The following is a 16,383-nucleotide window of genomic DNA, read 5'->3' on the forward strand; positions in this document are numbered from 1 at the left end:
CATAGAATAGGTATATATATATATATGTCAGTGAGACACATATATGTATATATATTAATATTTATTCCAGCGCTAGACAGCTTGAAAGCCGGTAATTCAATTACCGGCTTTTTCCTTCTCCTTCCTAAAACCCAACATGATTTGAGACATGGTTTACATACAGTAAACCATGTCTTCTCTCCATTTTTTTTGCAGATTCCACACTACTAATGTCAGTAGTGTGTATCTGCAAAATTTGGCCATTCTAGCTCTTAAAATAAAGGGTTAAATGGCGGAAAAAATTGGCGTGGGCTCCCGCGCAATTTTCTCCGCCAGAGTAGTAAAGCCAGTGACTGAGGGAAATTACCTAGAAAGCTCCCTGGCTCCCTGGCTTTCTAGGTAATTTCCCACGATCTATGAACAGCCAGCAGAGGGCGCCTCACCGCAAATGAAGCTAAATATAGATCATTGATCTATTTTTAGCCTCATTCCCTGGGGTTTTGCAGCGAGGAGCAGCCTGCATTAGCACAGCTCCTTGCTGCAAAATGTTTTAACCCCTTCAGAAGGATTTACATCGTTGGACGTTACAGATCTGCGGAGGGTAAGTATATTGTTGGTTTATTATGTTTTTTTACTCACAGAACGAGGGTCTTCAGTGACTGGATTGGGCGTTGAATAAAATACTGCAACAACCATTGTTTTTATTTCATTAAAATAATTTTAAAAAATGTGTTTGTGTTTTATTTAACCCTTTACTAGTATTGGATTAATAATGGATAGGTGTCATAATTGACGCCTCTCCATTATTAATTAGGCTTAATGTCACCTTACAATAGCAAGGTGGCATTAACCCTTCATTACCCCATATCCCACCGCTACACGGGAATGGGAAGAGAGTGGCCAAGTGCCAGAATAGGCGCATCTTCCAGATGTGCCTTTTCTGGGGTGGCTGGGGGCAGATATTTTTAGCCAGGGGGGGGCCAATAACCGTGGACCTTCTCCAGGCTATTAATATCTGCCCTCAGTCACTGGCTTTACTACTCTGGCGGAGAAAATTGCGCGGGAGCCCACGCCAATTTTTTCCGCCATTTAACCCTTTATTTTAAGAGCTAGAACGGCCAAATTTTGCAGATACACACTACTGACATTAGTAGTGTGGAATCTGCAAAAAAAATGGAGAGAAGACATGGTTTACTGTATGTAAACCATGTCTCAAATCATGTCGGGTTTTAGGAAGGAGAAGGAAAAAGCCGGTAATTGAATTACCGGCTTTCAAGCTGTCTAGCGCTGGAATAAATATTAATATATATACATATATGTGTCTCACTGACATATATATATATATATATATACCTATTCTATGTGTACACATTTATTCTACCTATTCTACTGTAAGCTGTCAGTGTGATTTTACTGTACACCGCACTGAATTACCGGCTTTTCTCTCTAATATATGTGTCTACTGACATATATATATATACAGTGGGGCAAAAAAGTATTTAGTCAGTCAGCAATAGTGCAAGTTCCACCACTTAAAAAGATGAGAGGCGTCTGTAATTTACATCATAGGTAGACCTCAACTATGGGAGACAAACTGAGAAAAAAAAATCCAGAAAATCACATTGTCTGTTTTTTTATCATTTTTTTTGCATATTATGGTGGAAAATAAGTATTTGGTCAGAAACAAACAATCAAGATTTCTGGCTCTCACAGACTTGTAACTTCTTCTTTAAGAGTCTCCTCTTTCCTCCACTCATTACCTGTAGTAATGGCACCTGTTTAAACTTGTTATCAGTATAAAAAGACACCTGTGCACACCCTCAAACAGTCTAACTCCAAACTCCACTATGGTGAAGACCAAAGAGCTGTCAAAGGACACCAGAAACAAAATTGTAGCCCTGCACCAGGCTGGGAAGACTGAATCTGCAATAGCCAACCAGCTTGGAGTGAAGAAATCAACAGTGGGAGCAATAATTAGAAAATGGAAGACATACCAGACCACTGATAATCTCCCTCGATCTGGGGCTCCACGCAAAATCCCACCCCGTGGGGTCAGAATGATCACAAGAACGGTGAGCAAAAATCCCAGAACCACGCGGGGGGACCTAGTGAATGAACTGCAGAGAGCTGGGACCAATGTAACAAGGCCTACCATAAGTAACACACTACGCCACCATGGACTCAGATCCTGCAGTGCCAGACGTGTCCCACTGCTTAAGCCAGTACATGTCCGGGCCCGTCTGAAGTTTGCTAGAGAGCATTTGGATGATCCAGAGGAGTTTGGGGAGAATGTCCTATGGTCTGATGAAACCAAACTGGAACTGTTTGGTAGAAACACAACTTGTCGTGTTTGGAGGAAAAAGAATACTGAGTTGCATCCACCATACCTACAGTAAAGCATGGTGGTGGAAACATCATGCTTTGGGGCTATTTCTCTGCAAAGGGGCCAGTACGACTGATCCGGGTACATGAAAGAATGAATGGGGCCATGTATCGTGAGATTTTGAGTGCAAACCTCCTTCCATCAGCAAGGGCATTGAAGATGAAACGTGGCTGGGTCTTTCAACATGACAATGATCCAAAGCACACCGCCAGGGCAACGAAGGAGTGGCTTCGTAAGAAGCATTTCAAGGTCCTGGAGTGGCCTAGCCAGTCTCCAGATCTCAACCCTATAGAAAACCTTTGGAGGGAGTTGAAAGTCCGTGTTGCCAAGCGAAAAGGCAAAAACATCACTGCTCTAGAGGAGATCTGCATGGAGGAATGGGCCAACATACCAACAACAGTGTGTGGCAACCTTGTGAAGACTTACAGAAAACGTTTGACCTCTGTCATTGCCAACAAAGGATATATTACAAAGTATTGAGATGAAATTTTGTTTCTGACCAAATACTTATTTTCCACCATAATATGCAAATAAAACGATAAAAAAACAGACAATGTGATTTTCTGGATTTTTTTTTCTCAGTTTGTCTCCCATAGTTGAGGTCTACCTATGATGTAAATTACAGACGCCTCTCATCTTTTTAAGTGGTGGAACTTGCACTATTGCTGACTGACTAAATACTTTTTTGCCCCACTGTATATATATATATATATATATATATATATATATATATATATATAGACAGTATATATATATTTTCTTTTCGGGACACATGGATCACTTCTATAGCGGTATGTTGGTTTTGCTAGCCTGCGAGAAAACCACGCAGTACGGATGCCATACGGATTACATACGGAGGATGCCATGCGCAAAAAACGCTGACACACCCTGCCTACTGAGGAGCTACGGACCACTTTTTTCGGGACTTTTCAGCGTATTACGGCCGTAATATACGGACCGTATTGTTTTACGCTGTGTGTGACGCCGGCCTTAATATGGAGAAAAATCTCATAAAAACAATTAAAAGCCCAAGTAAAAACGTGTCAAAAATGTGTATATTTCATGCAATAGTATTTCTGCTGACAGAATTTTTTTTCTGCTGCAAATACTGAACATATGCACATACCCCTACATAGGAAGGTTGGAAAAGTCGCTGAACCCATTTTCTATCTTCAATATTTCCAACACCATTTAGAAAATTAATCTTTACTTTTCTCTTTTTTTTTTTTTCTTACAACATGTCTTTTTTCCTGTAAGCTAGAAATTTTTTAAAAATGAATGGTGGCAGCATAGCTGATGAAAGTAAAATGTTATACTGATGGAAGCTCACCCACAAAACAAGAGGACTGTATGGAGCAGCGGATAATGAAAGTCTGGAGGTTCAACTTTTTCAAAAAGAGCCAGGCTTTATTTCTTTCTTTCATAGACCTACACGTATTCTGACGGAATATAGGGTGAAACGGATTGTCTTTTTTTCGGCCTTGCTAACTATGTATGTAACACATGTGATGGCAGGAGAAATAAAAAAAAAAAACATATCCTTCTGATGTGTTTCAACCTGATAGACAGCCCTTATGGCAGGTGCACATTGTTGTCGATTCTCTCATCAGAGAGAATCAGGCCGATTATGGTATTCATACTCATATTAAACTCTGATCAGAGTGTGATCAGAGTGTCAGCTTTGTGTGATCTGATTCTCTCGCATTAGATTATTGAAGCACACTGTGTGGAGAAGATGTAGAACAAAATTTCTCCATGCTGTCAGCACGCAGAAATTAGACTGTACGCTGATGTCATCTGAGTGCAGTCCAATGATTTGCGCAGCCCCATAGACATTGGTCCGATGTTTTGTCTGATCGCACTAGGACAGAAGGTACAGAAGTGTGCAGTTAGCTTTAGTCATAGCGCTTATTTTTTAACCCCTTAGTGACAGAAACAATTTTGTTCTTAATGACCAAGCCAATTTTTACAATTCTGACCACTGTCACTTTATGTGGTTATAACTCTGGAACGCTTCAACGGATCCCACTGATTATGAGATGGTTTTTTTGCGACATATTGTACTTCATGTTAGTGGTAAAATATCTTCATAACAACTTGCGTTTATTTATGAAAAAAAATGGAAATTTTGCAATTTTTAAACTTTTAATTTGTGTGCTCTTAAATTAGAGTCATATCGCACAAAATAATTAATAAGTAACCTTCCCCACATGTCTACTTTACATCAGCACAATTTTGGAAACTTTTTTGGGGATTTCGTTGACCAGCGATTTCACATTTTTCCAACAATATTTACAAAACCATTTTTTTAGGGACCACCTCACATTTGAAGTGAGTTTGGGGGTCAATATAACAGAAAATACCCAAAAGTGACATCATTCTAAAAATTGCACCCCTCAAGGTGCGCAAAACCACATTCAATAAGTTTATTAACTTATTATGAACATTTTACTTTTTTCACAAAAAATTTACTTTGGAACCAAACTTTTTTATTTTTACAAGGGCCTCAAGAAAATGGACCACAAAATTTGTTGTGCAATTTCTCCAATTCTAACCCCAGCCCCAACCCTAACCCTAGCTCTAACCCCAACGCTAGCCCCAACCCTAACACTAGTCCCAACCCCAACCCTAACCCTAATGGAAAAATGGAAATAAATATATATTTTTTATTTTATTATTTTTACCTAACTAAGGGGATGATAAAGGGGGTTTGATTTACTTTTTTATTTTTATTTTGATCACTGTGATAGGGTCTTTCACAATGATCAAAATTAACCAATAAGAGAAATCTCCTATTGTTGCCGGGTGCCGGCCGGCAGATCTTGGTTGGCGCACTGCGCATTTTCTTCCCAGAACAAGACACCGAGGGTCAGGGGACCTCACCAGGGGATGCAGAAGGTGCCGGAGGTACCAGGGGGGCCTTGGGGGACCTTTTTTCTCTCTCCTCTGATGTGCTAGATCATATCAGAGGAGAGAGAAATAAATAGGAAATCAGCCTTTTTTTTTTCTTTTTGATGTTGCCGTTATTTCGTGAATAACGGTGATCGCAACACTGGGGATGGTAAAAACTAACCAGAATCATGTTCTCAGGGGTCTCAGCTACTGCTGGAAGCCGGGACAATTTCTGACTCTGGGGGGGGCGCTATAACCTTATTTATCAGCGCTGATAAAAAGCGGCGCTGAGGAATAAGTACCCATACCTGCCGCCGTTAAAAGGCATATCGGCGGTCATTAAAAAAATAAAAGGAGGAACCCGATTAATGACTATGGACATGTCCTCCATATTTTTGCTACTTCTGATATATTTCATCCCATGTATTGGCCAAGATGTAAAACTTTAAAACAGTAAAGCTAAAGTTAACGTCTCCTTGTTTGCCAGTTGTATAACTATATCAACCACGGAAGCTAATGCTATACCCTCAGTTGCAGTTAAGTCGATTGCATCCATTTATTGTTGTTTTTTGGTACAGTTAAATAAAATAAAAATGTGCCTAATGTACAGTATGTGTGAGCAGGAATACCAGTGTTATTAAACTTGTACTTTATGCATCCTTTATGCCACGACTGTAGAACACCCAGAGCAATTTCACATTCTTCTCTTTTTATATATCAAAATTATACAGGCTTATTCTTGAAGGGCTTCTTTTGTGCAGCACAGCAGAGAAAAATATGCCTGGCTAAGTGGAAAAAATGAAATTAAAGTATCCCCATTTGCCATGCTAATAGTATTTGACTTTAAGTAGACTTTTGCAAAGCCATTTAGGGAATATTACGATTGAAGTGGCGATAGAGTAAACAACAAAGTAGAAAGCAATATAAAGTAACACTTTAGCAGTGCAGAATATTTTGGGTAACCAGTTTTTCTCATTCTGTCGACAACCATTAACATACTCTGTGCCTATGTCCTTGTGTTTCCAAAACTCTGCAATCTGTCACAACTTAACATAATTCCCACAAGCAGCACAAAAGGCACACTATTAAAAAAAGACAATGGGCCAAACTCAACTGTTGGTGGAAGCGAAGTGGCTAATCACTCCAAATGGCACGAAAATGCAGGAGAACATGTCAGTAGGTATCGGCGTGATGGCAGCAAAAATTTGAAATCTATACTTGAACTTAAATACCCAATGACTGCATGAACAGAGGGAATATAGTTATGGCTCTGTCTCTAGTCAGCGTGAAACATAGTTTAGGATTTAAAAAACAGCTGCAACCTGCTTCTGGTCAAGAGATGCCCTTATGGCGCTTGGCCTGATGTCCATGGCAGGAGGAGGGAGCTTTACAAGCCATCGAACGAAAAATGTGTGAATGGGGCTCATTTTAGACGTATGGAGCAGCGCTTCTTGCAAGTAAGAGCGTAATTGGTGAAGGATTCGAGTACAAATTAACGCTGCGAGGACTTCTTGGATGTATACTTGGTTAGGCATGCCACCATTAGGAAAATATATGTGAACCTAGTTATGTCTAATTAAGCAGTCATTGTGTTCCCTGCATCATGTTGAAATACTGCCACCATTGCCAAAATCACTTCTGCCTCAGTTATTACATATGACTTGCCCATAACCATTGACAATCTGCTTCCTGGCTGTTTCTGCTTGACGAACGAATGGCATAATCAAAACAACCAACACATTATAAATCTCTTGCTACTAATTGCAGGAAATGATACAATCAAACATCCAGTAAATTAAGCAGAGAATTGCAAACAACATGTAGGGTCAAGGATGATTCAATTAAAAGAGAGAATTATTTTCTCCAGCGAAAAGCATAATGATATTTTGCAGAAAATCACTAATTATTATTCGGTATGTTTATTTAATTCATCATGAATAATATTTTATTTTTCAGACGATGGTCCTGCTGCTTCACAGTCAACGACAGTATATTTTTGAGTATGACTTACTGGACAGACTGTCTGCTATCACAATGCCCAGTGTTGCCAGACACACAATGCAAACTGTCCGCTCCATTGGCTATTATCGAAACATATACAACCCGCCAGAAAGTAATGCCTCGGTTATAATGGATTACAATGAAGAGGGACTACTACTCCAATCAGCATTCCTGGGTACTGGAAGAAGAGTTCTGTATAAATACAGGAGGCAAACAAAGGTCTCAGAAGTTCTTTATGATAGCACAAGAGTCAGCTTTACATATGATGAGACCGCAGGAGTCCTTAAAACAGTAAACCTTCAAGGAGATGGATTTATTTGCACCATTCGATACCGGCAGATTGGACCCTTGATAGATCGGCAGATATTCCGCTTCAGCGAAGATGGCATGGTCAATGCACGGTTTGACTACAGCTATGACAATAACTTCAGAGTCACCAGCATGCAGGGTGTGATCAATGAGACCCCTTTGCCCATTGAATTGTATCAGTTTGATGATGTATCTGGGAAGATGGATCAGTTTGGAAAGTTTGGTGTTCTCCACTATGAAGTGATCAAAGTTATTTCGACAGCTGTGATGACTTACACAAAACACTTTGACGCCCATGGGCGAGTAAGGGAAGTACGATATGATGTCCTGAGATCCGAAATGTATAGACTTACTGTACAGTATGACAGCATGGGGAGGGTTACAAAACGCGAAATTAAAATTGGGCCTTTTGCTAATACCACTAAATATGCTTATGAGTATGATGGAGATGGTCAACTTCAAACTGTTCTACTAAATGAGAAGATTATGTGGAGATACAATTATGATCTCAATGGTAACCTCCATTTGTTGAACCCCAGTAACAGTGGGAGATTGACTCCTCTACGTTATGATTTAAGAGACCGAATAACAAGACTAGGTGATGTCCAGTATCGTTTAGATGAAGATGGCTTCCTCCGTCAGAGAGGAACTGAGATCTTTGAATACAGCTCCAAAGGTCTCCTCACCAGAGTGTACAGCAAAGGCAGTGGGTGGACTGTTATATATCGCTATGATGGTCTTGGTCGGAGAATATCCAGCAAGACCAGTCTTGGAAAACACCTACAATTTTTTTATGCAGATCTTAATTATCCATCTAGAATAACTCATGTATATAATCATTCCAGTTCAGAAATCACATGCCTATATTATGACCTACAGGGACATCTTTTTGCAATGGAGATAAGTAGTGGTGAAGAATTTTACATTGCTTCAGATAATAATGGCACCCCTCTGGCTGTCTTCAGCAGTAATGGACTCATGTTGAAACATGTCCAGTACACTGCTTTTGGTGAGATATATTTTGACTCAAACCCTGATTTTCAGCTGGTGATAGGATTTCATGGAGGTCTGTATGATCCACTCACAAAGCTAGTACACTTTGGGCAAAGAGACTATGATATATTGGCGGGACGGTGGACCACACCGGATATAGAAATATGGAAGAAGATTGGCAAAGATCCGGCCCCCTTTAATTTGTACATGTTTAAAAACAATAATCCCGTCAGTAAACTCTATGACATCAAGGATTACACAGGTAAGAAAATGTCTGTTAACTCAATATTTGATTGAAAACCGGTATCTACATGTTTGTAGAAATAAACCCCGATTGTGTGCAAATGTGTTGCTATGTAGCGCATTAAAAAATAATTCTCGAATGTATTGTTTTTAACAATTGATTTATTAAGTGTTATAAACAAAGTAAGTATATCATTGTTATGTGTTTGCCTATTGGGGGTAACAGTAGGCAACTGATGGGATCCAAGTGGATATGTCAGTTACGGGTATAGTGAATGCTGACGTTCCCTATTACCAGGAATTATTGACTTGATGAGAATTAAATAGGGAATTAAATAATTGATTTCACAAAGTGACATAACTCTTTGGTAATAGAACCACAATGATTTCAATATTTGTTGAGGTATTTTACGCTATCACTTGGGATTGTCGGCCTATGATTTCCTGGCCTCTTTGTATAATACAGTATATCATAGTGTGGGTCTTGGGCAGCCTGTAATAAAATATAGTTCCCAGTTTGGCGCGTGGCTCTAAAACCTGTAATTAGCACCTATATATTTCCTGTAGCCTAATAAGGCTCAGGTGTCTTCTAGATTAATGACCGCCAGTTTGATGGCATCTGATTGCACAAATCTAACCCCTAAGACAGTTTGCCCCAGGCAGCTATTTAAATGATGTATGAGGGTTATCGCTTAGATTTCTAGGGAACGGCTACAATGTGTTTGTAGATAATTGTCTACTTTTATAATGCAAATGGTAGTGGCACAGCATGCTTCAGTATAACATCAGGAGCCTACAATATTATTAGCCGTTATGCTTTTGTAGAATTCTTTGGTATTTATAGTCTTAGACCATTTCTCAAGAAGTTGAATATCAGCATCACGCCTGCACCATTCTCTATTCTGGCCCATGGCATAAAGAGGGCGAATATAATAATCTTTATTTTTTATATAGCGCTAACATATTCTGCAGCGCTTTACAGTTTTGCACACATTATTATCACTGTCCCCGATGGGGCTCACAATCTAAATTCCCTATCAGTATGTCTATAATAAATAACAATGTTAGGCTCCATCTGTTTTATTACAGTGTTTTGGAGGCCAGATATATGGTTACTAGATGATGGCACGATTCTAACGCATCGGGTATTCTAGAATATGCATGTCCACATAGTATATTGCCCAGCAGCGTAGTATATTGCCCAGCCACATAGTATATTGCGCAGCCACGTACTATATTGCCCAGCTACGTAGTATATTGCCCAGTGACGTAGTATATTGCCCAGCCACGTACTATATTGCCCAGCCATGTAGTATATTGCCCAGTCACGTAGTATATTGCCCAGTCATGTAGTATATTGCCCAGTCACGTAGTATATTGCCCAGCGACGTAGTATATTGCCCAGCCACGTAGTATATTGCCCAGCCACATAGTATATTGCCCAGCCACGTAGTATATTGCACAGCGACATAGTATACAGCCCAGAGCCACGTAGTATACAGCACAGACAAGTAGTATACTGCCCAGTCACGTAGTATATTGGCCAGTCACGTATGTAACAGGTTAAAAAAGACTTAAAATAAAAAATAAACATACTCACCTTCTGAAGGGCTCTTGTAGTCCTATCGCCTGTGTGCGGTGCATGCGGCAGCTTCCGGTCCCAGGGTTGGTATGAGCGCAGGACCTGTGATGACATCGTGGTCACATGACCGTGACATCATGGCAGGTCCTTCTCGTATAGCATCCTTAGCACCTGAACCTGCCACTTGCACTGCCGAGGACAGCGCCACATGGGAGGGTGAGAATAACTTTTTTTTGTAACATTAGATCTTTTTACTATTGATGCTGCATACGCAGAATCAATAGTAAAAACTTGGTCACACAGGGTTAATAGCAGCAGTGTCGGAGTGCGGTACCCGCAGCCCGTTACCACTGTCATTAACCCTGTGTGAGCGGTAAGTGGAGGAAAGTATGCGGGCACCAGACACTGACTGCAGGGGAGTAGGGAGGGACTAATCGGACTGTGCCCGTCGCTGATTGGTCGCGGCAGCCATGACAAGAAGCTGGCGAGAACAATCAGCGACGCGGGATTTCCGAGACGGAAGTTGCCCACGGACAGAAAGACAGACAGACAGACGGAAGTACTCCTTAGACAATTATATGTATAGATTCCCATGATGGTATACATGGCATAATATGAATGAACAGGTCCCTGCACCTGATGACAGCTCTGATATATCCCACCGTGCTCACAGTAGACCCTTATTCTTATGGATGCTTTGATCCTTAAGTTAAAACAGTTCTAATACAAGCAACTGACATTTCATTTTTTCCCACTTCACAAGTTATGCAGAGCTTTGTTACTTCCATAAGTGATTTTGCCTTTTCCGTATTGCTGTGAAGGGAGGATAATTGAATAAAATGCTCTATAAATGAGAATTTCTGAGAGACTTGGCAGTCAGCTCTTCTAGAATGTTGCCTTCGTGAAGAATTCCTTTAATTCACACCGCAGTAGGGAAAATGCTCTCTATTAACCATAGAAATGAGATGCCCTCCTCCTGACAAAGGTGTATTGGAAACCAGCAACTTCCCATTTCTTTGACTCGAGCTTTATCATAGGTTATTTAACCTTAGGTGGATGAGAAAAGCAGCAGCAAATCCGCGCCACCTGAGCCTCTGCCGGTACCCTGCCTGTAGGAAATGCCAATTTACCATTCCTTTTGATGAGTCCAAAAGTAGATTGTGTTGTCAAAGAAATGACACGGGTGATGTGTTTTCTATATGGTGTACAGAGAGGAAGTGACATGTGTATGATCACACGCGATGGCTAATTAGCACTATGCCGTGGTATGTTCTCCATACAGAATTAGAAAAATCCTCAGCTGCAAAATGAAATGTGGGGAATACTTTACAAAATTAGTTCTGCTCATATAGGTCATACGTCGTGTCTATTTCTGAGCATACATGGCTGTTGTCACTGATTTCCTCTACTTAGCTGCTTGTTTCTATACAGAGACTCAGCGATAGGTTGGGAATTCTGAGAATATCGCTATTATGTGCAACCTGTAAAGCGCTGCGGAATATTAGCACTATATAAAAAATAAAGATTATTATTATTATTATACTAGATTGTGGCCCGATTCTAACGCATCGGGTATTCTAGAATATGCATGTCCCCGTAGTATATGGACAATGATGATTCCAGAATTCGCGGCAGATGCAGACTGTGCCCGTCGCTGATTGGTCGAGGCAACCTTTATGACATCTTCGTCGCCATGGCAACCATTATGACATCATCGTCGCTGTGCCCGTTGCTGATTGGTCGAGGCAACCTATATGACATCATCGTTGCCATGGCAACCATTGTGACATCATCGTCGCTGTGCCCGTCGCTGATTGGTCGAGGCAACCTTTATGGCGGCCTCGACCAATCAGAGACGCGGGATTTCCAGGACAGACAGACAGACAGACAGACGGAAAAACCCTTAGACAATTATATATATAGATGACATTTGTTCCTGGTTAGTAATACAATTTTTGGTCCTCTGTAGATATCAACAGTTGGCTGATGACATTCGGGTTTTATCTACACAATTCTATTCCTGGCTTTCAACACCCCAAAGTGGATTTATCAGAACCGTCTTATGAACTTATGAAGAGTCAGCAATGGGACGATGTACCGGTACGTTTCTTTCTTCACATACCTTAAGAGTAACTGTTATTTGAACGTAATTTTAATTTAATGAGCCATTATCAAAATTCTCAATTCTAAGGGAAAGTCTGTGTTCAGTGAAGACAGACTTTCCCATTACTGAGATAGGAAAACATTTTGATAATGACTGATCAATTCTGGCAGAGATAGGTGCATATTTCCTTGGTAAGACATATCACAAAGTTGCTTATTTTCATGCGTACTATTAATATATGAAATAAAAGTTAAAACTACAGTTACACTTTAAATGTAGAGTTGCCACGTAAAAGTAGCCACATGTCAATGCAAGGTCTAGTACTTTAGGCACCTGTTATGTCAGTGATGAATCAAAATCATGTGAAACACATATCGAATACTGAATGTGTGAATGTGGCCTTAGAAGCAATCATCAATCGATAATGTATGGCTTATTTTAAGACTATATCATACCATCACTATAGATGGAAGTATAACCTACACATACTTAATATGATATTCTGGTTTCTGATAAAAATAAACTGAACTTTGTTCACCCTCCCCTGGCCCTACATTGGTTGTCCGCCTCTACACCCCGTTTTATGGTTTGCAGTGGTACCATCACGCGGACAGCGCTGCTGCTGATAAGTGAGCTCAGCGGCTATCCCCGAGTTGACGGCACGAGCCGCTCATAGCTGGGGAGCTCACGGATTGGAACACTTTCCTTAGTACAGGAAAATTCCAATGTTCTGGTACCTTGTAGATCTATGTAAGGTGCCTCAGACCACTGATTTTAAAAATGAATAACTCATATAGAATGCCCAAACCATTATGGCACTGCCCCGAAATCTCGGCTACTGGATGTGTGATATCATGTTCTAAGCATAGAGTTGTGGGAATCAATGGTGGCCTTTATCACTGACTTTTCCAATGTGCTCTCCCTACATATATATGACAAGTCAGAAGATCCTTTTGAGTAGATTTACCTGTACATGAAGTATATCTGTCCACTACAGATTTTGCTACAGCTTATGGAGTGCAAAGAGTGAGAGCCATAATAAAAATGCTCAGAAAGAACTGACATGGTGTGGAATTCAATATCCGCACCTCCTGTCAGTCTCCATGCAGAAAACCTTTGCAGTTTGCAGATAAGCTTTATAAAATCTCATTCATGTTCCTGCCACTATATTCTATGGATTTTACACACACAGATCTGCTCACAATATCTGCAGCAAATATGCCCCATGTGCACTTACCCTTGTTCTCTCCACCTTTTGTCCATTTATCTGACAAGTCCACAATGAATTTTGGAATTGGATTTAGACCTATACTGAATCCCAATGACATAAAGCTAAAATCCCACTGTAGAGTGATCGTATTGAGAATCTGAGGCATCCAATACAAAACTGTCATCATTTCACTTTATTTGGGATGTGCAATGCAGAGCAAATCGGCCAGTGTGTAATTGAAAGCCAGTCAAGCCAACTAACGAATGCCCAGAGTGTCTATTAAAAAGATTTATTTTCCTGTCATCAGAAGCTGAGAAGCATTGCAAAGAGAGAGAACGTATCTGCATGACTAAAAACTAGTTGTAGAGCGAGAATAAGGAAACTAAGGACGTCATATAGAACATCACGACTGGCTCAGTACATAAGTGCACCAGGAGAGGATAGTTCTTATGCTTTGATTAAGGGGACCATAGATGCTTTGTGATTCTGTTCTCTACAGCCAGGAGTGGCATGAAAAGGTTCTTCTGCCTCATATAATGCATTATATGATTTGTGTGGATGGCCATGTTACTCATTTTGATAGTTTTGTGTAAAAAAAACCAAACAGATTGTGCTTTATTCATTCTGCTTGAGGTCCATCGTGGCTCCCAGTGTCTGCTATTGTCTGCATCACTGACGTCACATCAGCTATGAGCGGCTTATGCTGTCAACTCGGGGACAGCCGCTGAGCTCATTTATCAGCGGCAGCACTGTCAGAACATAAAGTGGGGAGCACAGGGGGAGAATCAATGGTGTATCCGGGGAGAGTTTATTTAAAGCAAATTGTAGAAGGGGGCTGGGGTTTTCAGAAACCAGAATATTTTATTAAGTGTTTCTGGGTAACACTTTAGTCTATAGTAGGATACCATAGTCTTAAAAGGAACCTGTCAGCAGGACTGAGCACAGTGAACTACAGACAGTGTCAGGTTGGTGCCGTTATACTGATTACAATGATACCTTGTGATGAAATCCATCTTGTGGATGTTTTATCTTTATTTTCAGTTTTGAGATAATGATATGCTCGTGCTCTGAGGCGGCCTGTGGGAGGGTCTTCATGTGGTGCTCTCATTAGGTCTTCATAATGCAGACTAACATAGTAACATAGTAACATAGTTAGTAAGACCGAAAAAAGACATTTGTCCATCGAGTTCAGCCTATATTCCATCATAATAAATCCCCAGATCTACGTCCTTCTACAGAATTTAATAATTGTATGTTACAATTTTGTTCTGCTCCAGGAAGACATTCAGGCCTCTCTTGAACCCCTCGACTGAGTTCGCCATCACCACCTCCTCAGGCAAGCAATTCCAGATTCTCACTGCCCTAACAGTAAAGAATCCTCTTCTATGTTGGTGGAAAAACCTTCTCTCCTCCAGACGCAAAGAATGCCCCCTTGTGCCCGTCACCTTCCTTGGTATAAACAGATCCTCAGCGACTGCTGACCATAAGTTTACATATGTTATATTATATATATTAAAAAAGTGAAAAAAGTCCCCTTCTGTAGGAAGGCGCCGGCGGTGGCCTGAAAATAGTGCTGGCCTCGCCAGCGAAGTAGCAACTAATGGCAATCCGGGAGCACCATCTGGCTAGAGATGAAAAAAAAAATTGCCTCCTCCAAAATGGCGCCACCGGTGCCTGCACAGTGGCATCTATCAGATAGTCGATAGCTGCTACTGCGCAGGTGTCACCAGCGCCTTCTTGCTACAGAAAAAAAAAATTGTCTCCACTAAGATGGCACCAGCCACGACTGCGCAGTAGCATCTATCGGCGATCCGATAAATGCTATTACTCAGGCGAAGGTGGCATCTTGGAGAAGGCAATTTTTTTTCTCTAACAAGATGGCACTGGTGCAGACTGATTTTTTTAAATTTATATATGCCAACAAAAACAATAATTAAATATACATTATAGATGGGATCATGCTGCAGCGCTGGCACTTGCCTCCAGAGGGTGATTTTTTTTTTAGGGATTGGTGACCTGTCAGAATCCGTACTGATGAACACCTAATCAGAGCACCACATGAAGACCCCCCAGAGGTGGCCCCAGAGCACGAGCATATCATTAACTCAAAACTGAAAATAAAGATTAAACAACAACCAGAAGATGGATTTCATCACCAGGTATCATTGTAATCAGTATAACGGCGCCGACCTGACACTGTTTGTAGGTTACTGTGCACAATCCTGCTGCTAGGTTCCCTTTAATATATGCCATAAATTATTGATTAATTATTGCTTCTAAAATTGAGAACAGGGCCCTGATGCACACTGTCCAGGGATAGAGGACAATCAGCTTTCCGCATTCATTTGTATAACAGTCCCAAAAAATTGATGGCCTCACCTGGGTTCCAATAGTAGGATCTGCATCTAACACATTTCTGGCCTATCTTGTGTATAAATGTCATATATGTACAAGATGGAAAAACCCTTTCATCTTGAAAAGTCCAACTTTGTCAACCAAATACTTGTTGTTTCCGTGTATATGTTTATTTCTGAAAGGTTTGATGTACTCTGTTAGCTCACATGTAGCTCTTGTTGTTCACATCCACATTTCCTAATTACATATATAAATAATGCAGAAAAAAAATAGTTTGAACTTTCATTGGCTCTGAATTTGCCCTCTTTTCGCTGTGTTCCATATAGTCTGTA

General features: G+C 40.6%; 1 protein-coding gene across 3 annotated transcripts in view; it reads left to right on the forward strand.

Moving 5' to 3' along the window:
* The window catches only part of TENM3 (teneurin transmembrane protein 3), a 736,855-nt gene that overhangs the window by 711,743 nt on the left and 8,729 nt on the right, over positions 1 to 16,383 (forward strand). For all 3 annotated transcript variants that reach the window (XM_069744268.1, XM_069744269.1, XM_069744270.1), the window contains 2 exons: positions 7,211 to 8,819; positions 12,352 to 12,482. In XM_069744268.1, the coding sequence (XP_069600369.1) occupies positions 7,211 to 8,819; positions 12,352 to 12,482 (1,740 nt within the window). The remainder of the gene's footprint in view (positions 1 to 7,210; positions 8,820 to 12,351; positions 12,483 to 16,383) is intronic.

This window comes from Ranitomeya imitator, chromosome 1 (assembly GCF_032444005.1).
Source record: "Ranitomeya imitator isolate aRanImi1 chromosome 1, aRanImi1.pri, whole genome shotgun sequence".
Classification (NCBI taxonomy): domain Eukaryota; kingdom Metazoa; phylum Chordata; class Amphibia; order Anura; family Dendrobatidae; genus Ranitomeya; species Ranitomeya imitator.